Source organism: Trachurus trachurus (assembly GCF_905171665.1).
Source record: "Trachurus trachurus genome assembly, chromosome: 13".
Lineage (NCBI taxonomy): Eukaryota > Metazoa > Chordata > Actinopteri > Carangiformes > Carangidae > Trachurus > Trachurus trachurus.
Window position 1 is genome coordinate 28,847,696 of NC_139892.1, and position 12,148 is coordinate 28,859,843.

The 12,148-nt window shown below is 43.7% G+C and overlaps 1 protein-coding gene across 1 annotated transcript; it reads left to right on the forward strand.

The window, feature by feature from the left end:
* Positions 1-1,475: 1,475 nt before the first annotated feature.
* LOC310996313 (uncharacterized protein) lies at positions 1,476-11,652 on the forward strand (the record flags this gene model as incomplete). The annotated part of the gene is made up of 2 exons (XM_083985689.1): positions 1,476-2,336; positions 10,789-11,652. The coding sequence occupies 2 exons, from the start codon at positions 1,476-1,478 to the stop codon at positions 11,650-11,652; spliced, it is 1,725 nt and encodes a 574-aa protein (XP_083841815.1).
* Between the last annotated feature and the right edge of the window lie 496 nt (positions 11,653-12,148).

The following is a 12,148-nucleotide window of genomic DNA, read 5'->3' on the forward strand; positions in this document are numbered from 1 at the left end:
AGTGTGGCTGCACCTTTAGTCGGACGACGGAGGCTGTCGCAGAGTGGAAGCAGAGCCCCGAGATGACCAGAGCATTTCTCCCTCAGTGCACATGCGCAAAGTGTCATAAATAAACAGCGAATAAACAGAAAACATCTAAACATGGGTTGTGCAGACTAGCTCGCCTGAAAAGACACAAACAGATAAACAAACACATTACTCCGGGGCGGATGTAACCCCCCCCACTATTGTTATTCTGACATGTGAGTTAAATGACAGCTGTGTTGGAAACCACACTGTGGTTCGTAATCGCAGTGCAGAAGAGTGAGTTTGGAGCTGACGAAAGGAGAGAAAAAAGAGAGTCGTGGAAAATGCTCTCATTGATTAGAGCGGCAGCGGTCAGCTCTGGTGACCGCTGCCACAATCAGCTCGGGTGACCGCGGCGCTGACGGACCCGCTGTAGTATCATGATCCAGCCTCCGCTGAGGAGGAACTATGAAGAACTCAGCTGTGATTAAAAGCACCTAAACCGAGTCGAGTAGAGGGCTAACTGTGTAGTGGAGAAGGGGCAACACACATGCACACACACAGGCGCGATCCTCCTCTCAGATGCGCTGCATCTCTCAAGGTCACTGTGAGAGAAAGAAAAGCTCTGACTTGCTTGGGCAGACATTGTTTGGTGCTTTCAAATAAATCTTTATTGACAGCTGTCAATAGACAGAACAGTTAGCAGGGGCCGACGGGGCGATTTCACATGGTTTTCACCCGTACAGTGTGAGTACTCTGGTCGTGTTCGATGATCGGACCGTAGTAGAGTAGAGTACATCAATCGTGAGCTTTGGCCGTAGATCGTAGACTAGATTTACTTGTACAGTGTGTGTTGGTACCATACTTGCCAACCCTCCCGATTTTCCCGGGAGAGTCCCGAATTTCAATGCCCCTCCCGAAAATCTCCCGGGGCCACAATTCTCCTGAATTTCTCCCGATTTCCACCGGACAACAATATTGCTACATCATCCTTCACTGGGCACCGTTTCCGGCCGGACATAATAACGGTTACACCGGCTCGAAGTCAAGCGCAGCAGAACAAGCAGAAGAACAGTGACGACGCGATAAATGGAGAAAACATGACGGAAAAGCGACATAAAACATACTATTTTCACAGCGACTGGGAGGAGGAGTTCTTTTTTACTACGGTGAAAGACAAATGTGTATGCCTCATTTGCGGGGCGACTGTGGCAACGACAAAGCGGCACAATGTGGAGCGTCATTTCAGCACATGTCACACAAGCTTTCATGCTAGTTACCCACCTGGTAGCACGTCGCGAGCAGAAAAAGCCCGTGAGTTGAAGGCAGCTTTGGGAAAACAGCAGTCTTTTTTCAAGAGGCCGGTGATAAAATCCCACAAAGCAACCGAAGCTTCATTTAGAGCTGCGAATTTACTGATGAAAAGGAAGAAAGCATTTTCGGATGGGGAGGTCCTGAAAGAAGCAATGATGCTCATTGCAAACACTTTGTTCAAAGACGAGAAGAATGGTCCCGATGTCATCTCTACTCTCTCCGATGTCCAGCTGGGGGCAAGTACTGTAGTGAGAAGAGTATCTGCGATGTCCGGGAACTTAACAGAGCCGCTGGACCAGGATCTGGCCAGGTGCCGCTGGTTTAGCGTCCAGTGTGATGAGTCCGTGGACAGCAGCAGCACAGCCCAGCTAATGATGTTCGTCCGGATGGTGTTTGATGATTTCTCCGTAAAAGAAGAGCTACTTACACTGTTTCCCCTGACGACAACAACGAGGGGAGTTGACGTCTACGACGCGGTGAAAAGGTACTTTGTTGACAAAAAGGTGCCGTTAGAAAAACTGGTGTCAGTGACCACTGACGGGGCTCCCGCTATGACGGGCCGACATGCAGGCTTCATTGCGCACTGCAAAGGTGACGCAGACTTCCCCAAATTCCTACACTACCACTGCATCATTCATCAGCAGGCGATATGTGCCAAAGTGATCGGCTTTCATCACGTGATGACTCCTGTCATGAAGATCATTAACAGCATCCGCGCCATAGCCAAACAACACAGGATGTTCAAGGTGTTATTGGAGGAGCTGTCAGCTGAGTATGGGGACCTGTTACTGCACACAGAAATCAGATGGCTCAGCAGGGGACGAGTTCTGCAGCGCTTTTTGTCACTTTTGGATGAAATCAAAGAGTTCATGCAGTCCAGAGGGGAGGACATCTCGCTGCTCGAGGACACTGAGTGGATTCTCGACCTTGCATTTTTAACAGACATCACTGGGAAACTGAACCATTTGAACTGTGAGTTGCAAGGAAAAGGCAAGACTGTGGCTGACATAAGTGCTGTAAACGCATTTAAAGCTAAGATGAACATTTTCTCTGTGCATTTACAGAAAAAAAAAGCTGCTGCACTTCCCCTCCTTGCAGTCAGTGCTTAATGACAATGTTTCTGCATCTGGGGCTTTTGTCAAAGCTGTAGGAAAGTACGCTGAGGTCATTAACAGACTTGGGCAAGAGTTTGAGAACAGGTTTTGTGACTTTGATAAACTTCAGCCATGTGTGTCATTTGTTTCAAACCCTTTCATGCAAGTGGACGTGACGTATATGGCTGAGCAGCTAAGTGCAATGTTCAGCTTGGATGCTGGACAAGTGGAGATGGAAATCCTTACGATGCAAAATGACCTCCACCTCAGAGCCCAAAAGGATGCACTGAACTTTTGGTGCCTTGTGGACAGAGAGAAGTACAGAGCTGTATGCACAGCAGCAATGAAAGTTGCCAGCCTTTTTGGTTCAACCTATCTCTGTGAATCAACTTTTTCCAACATGAACTTCATCAAGAACAAACACAGAACACGCCTCACTGATGCACATCTACAAGACTCACTCAGAGTTGCGGTGTCTAATTACACCCCAGATTACAGTACACTGGTAAGCAGCATGCAATGCCAGCCTTCACACTAACAGACATTGCAACATTTATTATTTGTTGTTGTCGTTGTAAATGTTACAGAACTGATAATTTGTCCAAACATAGGACAGAGCTCAAGATTTGTTCAAAGTGTTACAAAGCAAGTGGTAGGGAACATGACATGATTTAAAAATGTAACATGATTTCCTGAAAAAAAAAAAAGCTTATAGAACTGATAATTTGTCCAAACATAGGACAGAGCCCATGATTTGTTCAGTGTTGCAAAGCAAGTGGTAGGGAACATGACATGATTTAAAAATGTGACATGATTTGAAAAAGCTACAGATCAATTAATACAAATGTGACATGATTCATTTAAAAATGTGAAAGAGTTGTTGTTGTTACAGAACTGATAATTTGTCCAAACATGGGACAGAGTTCATGATTTGTTCAAAAATGCTATTTGGAGATTAATACAAATGTGACATGATTGATTTAAAAATGTGAAAGAGTTGTTGTTGTTGTTTTTGGTATATTACAGAACTGATAATTTGTCCAAACATAGGACAGAGCCCATGATTTGTTCAAAGTGTTACAAAGCAAGTGGTAGGGAACATGACATTATTTAAAAATGTAACAGTTAATGATTTCCTTAAAAAAAATGTTATAGAACTGATAATTTGTCCAAATATAGTACAGAGCTCATGATTTGTTAAAAAGGCTACAGATCTGGAGATTAATACAAATGTGATATGATTGATTTAAAAATGTGAAAGAGTTGTTGTTGTTTTTGTAAATATTACAGAACTGATAATTTGTCCAAACATGGGACAAAGTTCATGATTTGCTCAAAATGTTACAAAGGGAAGAACATGACATGAAAAATATGTGTTAAAATAAATCTGTGTTTCCTACCATGGTGATTTTGTCAATAATTATTGTGAGGAATGATTAACATTTATGTGATCAGGCAGTCGTTATATATGACTGTTTATTATTAAGGTAACCTATGCAACTTTATGTTATTCAGGGAGTTTGTTCCAATCAAGTACGGTAGCCCTTTGTATCACTATTACCCTTTTGGTAGCTCTCAGTTCCAAAAAGGTTGGTGACCCCTGCTCTAGATAGATACACTCATGCATAGTAGAGGCCAGAGCCATATATTCTGCCTCACATGTTGAAAGCGCTACTGTGGGCTGTTTCTTAGTTTTCCATGAAACTATTTAACTGTTCTGGTGCTGCATCTGTCAGTAGTATCAGCTCAGCAGCCCAGTCTGCATCACTATAAACTATTAGGCCTAACTTCTCGTTGTCATTTCTTCTGAAACACAACTCTCTGTTTGTTGTACCTCTGAGGTGGGGACAGCTCTCCATTCCGACACCCCTCCACTTCGACACCCCGCTGTTCCGAAATACCTCCACTTCGAAACACCGCTGTTCCGACACAGTCCCCCCCGCAGCTGTCCAATGTCCAAGGTGCTGAACCGCGTGACGTTGTTTACACTCTCCACACAGTAATAGAAATACACTTTTTTTCTCCCCCCCTGCGCCGCTCGAGCGCGGCTGAACCCGGCTTGAGCTCACAGGGTGCGAGGCTGCTGCAGCCGCCGCCGCTCGTGCTGACAGCTGACTGAGGGAGATGCTTTGGTTGGGCTTAGGCAATGAAGAAAGGAGTTGGTTAAGTTTAGTAAAAAGACCAGGTAGAGGCTAGAAGCATAATGAACGTTATATGTCATTAATATGAAGTATTTGCTTGTTTTGCAGTTAATTATGCACATGATCCGTTTCGACCCCAAAAAGGAAAAACGGATCAATGCGCACTGTGCACTGGGGGTTTCCCCCAATAGCCTTTTCTGAATAGCGGGGTCTTTAGAAAAAATAGAAAACCCCGCTATTACAATGAATGGAAGTCTATTGTCGGAAAGGCGGGGCTTCGGAAAGGCGGGGTGTAACCCTCTGAGGTATCGTAATACCTCCTTCACAGTTACCCACTGTTCCTCTGTTGGTTCACAAAAATATTGTGATAACTTGCTTACCACAAAACTTAACTCTGGACCTGTACATGTTGTTAAATATATAAGGCTGCCTACTGCGTCTATACATTTTAACATCACACATCTTAACAGCATCTTCTGTATAACACAGTTTTTAAAGACGACGGAGTTTCCCTGGGTTTACAGTTTTGCATGTTAAACCTTTCCAATATCCTGTTGACATGTGTCTCCTGTGACATCTTCACACATCCATCAGATTGAGTGAAATCTATACCAAGAAAATGCGGACTGCCGGCATTATTCCCATGACCCGCCGGGCAGCCGCTGGGCGAGTCGACCACTAAAAAATAATATCAAAATAAAGACACAGGGGGCAACCGCCATTCCGACAGTTGGATAATTACCGGTTTTTACATTCTGGACCTTATTTCTAGCATAAAATACGATCATTTACTCACCCAAATAACTTTGGTGTCATTACAAGTTGTTCCGAAGAAATTAGATCCAGCCAAGAGCCGCATATCCGTATAATGGGAGAACACGGGGCAGTGCAATGCAGCCTCTATGGTCTACATGCGCGCAGCTCAGGCACGCGCTCAAATGAATATCCACCGGCGGTCTCCGCTCCGTTCTGACTCCGTTGTGAACAATCAGAGAGTTTCCACCGTGTGCACTGCAGTGTGTTTTTATACATCAAACGCACCGGAGTCATATCCACAGATCCACTGGAGAGAGGAGGGGGTGTGACTCACCATCAGAGACGTGTGCCTGGTACGACGCATTTTTTTTCATAGCGTCCGGTGTCCGGTGGACACGGCCCTTACTGCTCTGAGCGCCGTGACCAACGGCCATGTCCACGGAGCGGTCTCCCTCTCTCTCTCTCTGAACGCTGCCGAAACGAGCCGCCTCACGTCCGAGCCGCTTATCGTGCAGCGCTGTTCCAAAAGTTGAACATATTTCAACTCTGAGCGCCGCGACAAAAAAAGGAAGCGCCGAGAGCTTTTTTTCCGAGCTCCATAGGATCTGAATGGAAAGTAGACACCCAGAGCGCTAAAAGGGCGTCTGGTGGACACGGCCCCTTTGCATATATGTAAAGAGAATGTATTCTATGAAATGTCAGAAGAGGTATTTTTTTCACGGCACCCTTGACGCAGTCAGACGGCACCCCAATGTACCGCGGCACCCACTTTGAGAAAGGCTGCCTTAGATCACTCACCACTTTACAATGCACCATATGACACAAAACATCAAAAACAGTTTGCTGCCCGACTTCTTCATCACTTCAAAAATAAAATAAATTTCTGTAACAGACACATGCCAAAGAGCGTGCCCACAAAAATAAAAAATTTACAATCTCTTAATGGTTGAGACACACCCACACACACAACTACACCCACACACATAGACAGAGAGTTTTTGACCCAGAAGCAACACCAAAATCATACAGTAGCCTATTAGCCCAACACTATGCAGAGCCAAAAAAAAATAAAAAAAACTAGCACTCACTCATCACCACGGCTTGTACTGAAGAGTGGACATGTCCATCAGAACAGCTTGTTGTGGTCCAAGCTAGCTGTCAACCAGTCGTACCATAGTTTCCCATATGCCACACAAAGCTTGTTGGTTTGAGTTAGCATCCATTTAAGGCGTCTGTCTTGCAAGAAATCTTTTTTTTTCTGCAAAGGTCCGCAGTCATATCACAAAATCTTGCTGTTAAATCACCCGCCATCAGCTTTCCAGAATAACAGACTACGTGCGTCATCACGCAGCTGCCCATGGGCCAATCAGTCAGGCTAATTTCAATGACAACACCAAGGCCAGCACTAGAAACTCCGCTGGCCCTAGGGCAGAGTCCTGCACGGGTCCAATTTTGGAAACCCGCGCCCGCCCGACCCGTTGGTTTTTAAGCCCGTGTCCCGACCCGTCACCCGTGATTATTTCTGACTACAACCCGGATCCGACCCGCCCGTCAATATTAAGACCCGCTGCCCGTTAGATCACCGGCGATAACGGGGGTACAGCCGTACTCTTTAGAAAAAAGAAAAGAAAAGAGAGAGGGGGGGGCGTACTCTTTCGCGGCTATTTCCGGAACGGAGAATGATAGCGACGTAATTCTTTTTTTAATGAAAGCAGGACACTTCAGCCTTTACATTGATCCCATCGGTGTGTTTGTAGCTTACCCAGAAGCCGAGCAGTCGAGCCATGACCGGCTAAACTCGGTCACACGAGCGGCCAAAGATCGTTTATTTACATCAAGATGCTGCTCTGTTGTTGCCGTGAGTGATAAAAAAAAAAGATTTGCTACGCTGGTTCATGCAGCTGCGCGTGAGTTTTCCTCTGTAGGCCTACACATACACCCGCGTACCCACCCGCGTTCATTTGAGTTCCGCCCGTGCCCGACCCGTGAATTTTCACAAGACAGCTTATCCACCCGTTGAACACCGTTTTTGCGGGGTACCCGTCGGATACCCACGGGGATCCGACCCGATGCAGGACTCTGCCCTAGGGCGCTCTGTCAATAACACATCAAAATCTGATTGGCTGATGATACTGTCACTCAACATTTTAACCCAATAGCAGCGTCCAGCTTCGACCAAAGGCTAGCAATGCAACTACTGCTGGCCCCAGCCGAGGAACGGAGCTGTGATGCGTTTATAAGGACATAGGAGATTTGAGTTCCACAAAACCAATCGTTTTCTGGATAAAGTTGCATACTGAACAAATAATTGACTCCAGACACATTTCAGAATCACTTTTTAATTATGAAAAAAAATAATTATTTCATGTTTGACAGGGCTAGCAGTGCTGGCCCTGCTACCCCTGACTGCACACCACTGGTGCTATTCTCCTCTGAGTTAGCTGGTTAGCTGTTATCAACATCCGGGGTCTGTAGGTTGACCAACTACCCTCTGACCTGGATGATGTCATCTCCGACCGCAGTGCGGCGGAGCTTGTTGCTACCGCTAATGCTATGGTTCGGTTCTGCGTGTTTCCGACTTGTCAGAACAAAATGAGCAGCTGGACGAAGTTCAGCTTCCACAGGCTTCCTCTCTGCAACCTGGACTTACTAAAGCTTGGCCTAGTTGAGCTAAAAATTGACCCGAATGGCGAAGTGGAATGATTATTATCAGAATGAGCTGGGCAGCGGTCAGAGATGACATCATCCAGGCCAGAGGTTAGTAGGTTAACCTAAAGATGCCGGATGTTGATAACAGGTTACCCCGGACTCAGAGGGTAATAGGAATAGCACTAGCATATCATAACAAAATATTGGTGAGTTTCGCAGCGGATAATGTGTTATTTATAGGCTGTATTGTGTGCCCCGTGTACTCGCATTATACGGATATACTCGGCTGGATAATTTTGTCAGAACGACTTGTAATGACACCATGTTATCTGGATGAGTAAATGATGGTAATTTATGCTAGGGATGTCGGAATGGCAGCTTGTGTTGCAGGTCCCGAGTGGAGGGACAGGCAGGCAGATTACTGTGTAACAAGAAGAAACGAAGAGCAGAAGTTGCTTTCACCATGGCAGCTCTCGTATGAATTTATTCAGTAACAAAGTTCAATAAACACAATATCTTTATCTCTCCCTTAGTGATTACAATTACTCGAAATATGTCACAAGAGTGTTTCAAAGGCACATATAACACACAGTATTAAACCATGTTTAACGAGGAATATGAATCCCTTCCTATTACTGACATTACTCTCAGTCATTTCCAGTGGCGGCTGGTGGTCAAATTAGTTGGGTGGGCTAATAAATAAATTATACCCATTAAATGGTTAACACAGCTAAAAGTTAGGGTTATCCCATCTCACAAAAGTATAGCAACTAACTAGGCCTACACACTGCATTAAGTAGAAGGGTCTAGTCCAAAAAAAAAAAAAAACTTCACCTGGTTATCACACATACACACACAGTCTCTCTCTCTCTCTCTCACGCACGCGTGCGCACACACACACACACACACCCGACGATATTGCTCAATTAAAAAAAAAAAAAAAGACGATATGCAGCTCATATCGACGGCCTTTCTGGTCTGTTATTGCCATGTCATTTAAGTCTGGTGCTCCCAGTGAGTTTAGAAACTAGATTCTCCACTTTGTTCATGTTAGCAAAGACAGTTTAGAGCAGTAAAGTAATGCTACCTGTGATGCTAGCGCCTAGCGCCGCTGTTTCTGTCTTCTCCCTCCCACAACAACACAACTTTCCCTCCGGTTCCTGTCATTGGTCTGGAAACAGCGCTGTTGGGCTAAATGAAATTAGCCCCAATGACAAGTGAACCAAGGGGGCGGGACATGACGCCTGTCAATCACTGACCCTGCGTCAGCCCGCTGCTGATTGGTCAGAACCGATTGGCCTGTGGGCTGAATGAAATTAGCCCCAACAGTCGGTCAATGGCGAGGGCGGGACATGGCACCTGTCAATCATCCACAGTCGGAAAATGAATGAGAGCAGACTCGGTGAGCTGGGGCTGATTAAAATTAGCCCATTTAGAGATATCCTGTGTTTTTCTTGAAACTATTTAATATCGTTGCCAGTTCCGATTTTACTAAGACTTAGAACAATCTTTTGTATGTTATTTAGAAAATATAATATAGGCTATAATATTTGTTCCTCATCTTTTGTTGTGTAATGCAGGGAGGGCTTAGCCCCACTAGCCCATTGATACCAGCCGTCACTGGTCATTTCACATTATTCACAACATCTCAATTAATGAGCCTCACATGTAACTTATTGAGAGCCATTACGTAAAAGTTTAACTCAACACCATACACTCTGAAACACAGAAAATTCAATATACTTAAAAATATTTTAACACAAAAAAAGAGAAGAATAACATGTTCACTTAAATGCAGCGGGAGTCCAAATTTAGCACAACACTGCGCAGCGGCCATTAGTCTACCGTTGCTAGCGCCACCGATGTAAACAAACTCAAACTGTGTCCACCCTTTACACACGCTAAGGCTATGACCCTTATTTTACGATATTCTAATCATGTTTACCATATTAATAATCATGTTTGCTGTTTGTTATGATTTGCTTAACATTCGACCAACCTGTGTAACAAGAAGAAACGAAGAGCAGAAATTGCTTTCACCATGGCAGCTCTCGTATGACTGAGGAGGAACTTCCGCCCCACAGAAAAAGAGACGCTTCCCAGCGGCCAGTCAACATTCTACTAGTGCCACCTATTGGCCGTTTTGTGTCACAGCATGAGATTATCTACTGTTGTTACAACTGCTCTGAAACAGGATTATATTACCAATAAAATACAATTTAAAACAAATGTGAACACATTCAGTGTGGGTCACACTTGTAACCTAAAGACACAACGATATTGAAAATGGACACATTAACAAGTATGAGTAATGTAGATGTATCCACATTTAATTAATATGAGACTCTTTTATAACCAAAAGGAAACTCCTCTAGGTCTCTTTAAACCTGTTTAAGGCACACACACAAAAAAAATCTTCCATGAGAAACAGTAAGTTTATACAAGAGATTTGAAAAGTTGAAAAACTGGCTTTCAACTTTTAAGCTTCATTATCTCTTTAAAAAAATTACCCTCGCCTAGAAAATAGCCTTACCTGAGAGGGTTACATCACATCACTCTGTGAGAGAGAGAGTCTTTAAATAACCAGCACTTTCTCTGAAGGCTTGGACAACATGGAGGGTCTAGCCTGGTGTTGTCTGTAACACACTACCTGAGCAAATCAGACTTTGATCATTTTGCAAAAACAACCCAATTTTGTATTGATGGCATACATAAGGACACTAATTTTTGGCAGTGCCACCAAGTGTGACTTTGCTTAACAAATATATGAACATATGGCTGCTAATAACTCAATGTCTAGTTATGATTACTTGCTGATAAAAACCCAGTTTGTTGTTTTGCAGACGCTGGTGATGATTTTTCTTTTCGTCAACTTGTTGCTCATCATAACTTTTTTCAAAAAGGAATATTTCTACACAACTGCTCGTTACATCTTATTTGCTGTCACGTTACTGTCAGACAGTTTTTTGTTGTTTGTGTCTGATATCCTTCTCATCTTCACCCATTTTGGTATTACTATTGAAGTGTGGGTATGCATTATCATCTTTATTGCATTATTTCTGTATGTTACAGTCACTCCAGTTACTCTGGCAGCAATGACTCTGGAGCGCTATGTAGCCATATGCATGCCCCTGCGCCATGGAGAGCTGAGCTCCATGCATAATACTCTGAACTGTATTTTCATCATTCATGCCCTCAGCTCTGTACCAGCGATACTCATTCTCTCCACCTTCTTTACATCAGCATCACTTGGCTTTTACAAACAATATTACTTATGTTCAGTGGAACTGTTTATGTTACACATATGGCAGCATAATCTTAGGTCAGCTATTTATCAAGTCCAGTTCTTGATTATGTCCATCATCATTGTTTTCTCCTATGTCAAAATAATGAAAGTGGCCAAAGCTGCATCAGGAGAGGATAAACAGTCATCAAGGAAAGGGTTGAGAACAGTGGCTCTTCATGGTTTTCAGCTTCTGCTTTGTCTCATCCAGATGTGGTGTCCATTTGTAGAAGTTGCTTTGATTCAGATTAACCTCAATTTGTTTAAAATTGTCAGGTACTTAAATTTTTTACTGTTTTATCTTGCACCAAGATGTCTGAGTCCTCTCATTTACGGCCTCAGAGATGAGGTTTTTTTTCAAGCATTGAAATACTATGCTTCCTTTGGCTTGTATAAACGGAACAATTGACAAATTAAATTAAGAGTTAGCCTAATCATATTGAATGTGTGTTCTTTATGTTTCTATGAAAAATGTGCATGATGGGCTTGTATTAGGTGATTAGACAGCAGGCTTCTGTGTTTTTGCTTCAAACTGGTATCAGTGATGACAGATCAGCATCAGGTCTGACACCACATTGTAATAAGTAATAATATTCAGTTAAGTGGTGGGTAGCAACCAGTCATCAAGTTTTCATCCATAGTTGATATTCTCTTTAATATTATAAAGGGATAGTTTTCCATGCATTGATTTATTTGTTGACACAGTTCTCTATTCCCTGGATGAGACAGGGCTGTATATGCAGTACACACACACACATACACACAGAGAGAGAGAGAGCAGTGAGGCTGTGCTTTAGTGACACAGAACCACGAGAAGCAGAGATAACTGGAAGATTAAGGGGAGTTGACAACAACTTTTACTGTATGTTTAGCCAGGCATACACTGTACGATTTTAGCCTGATTT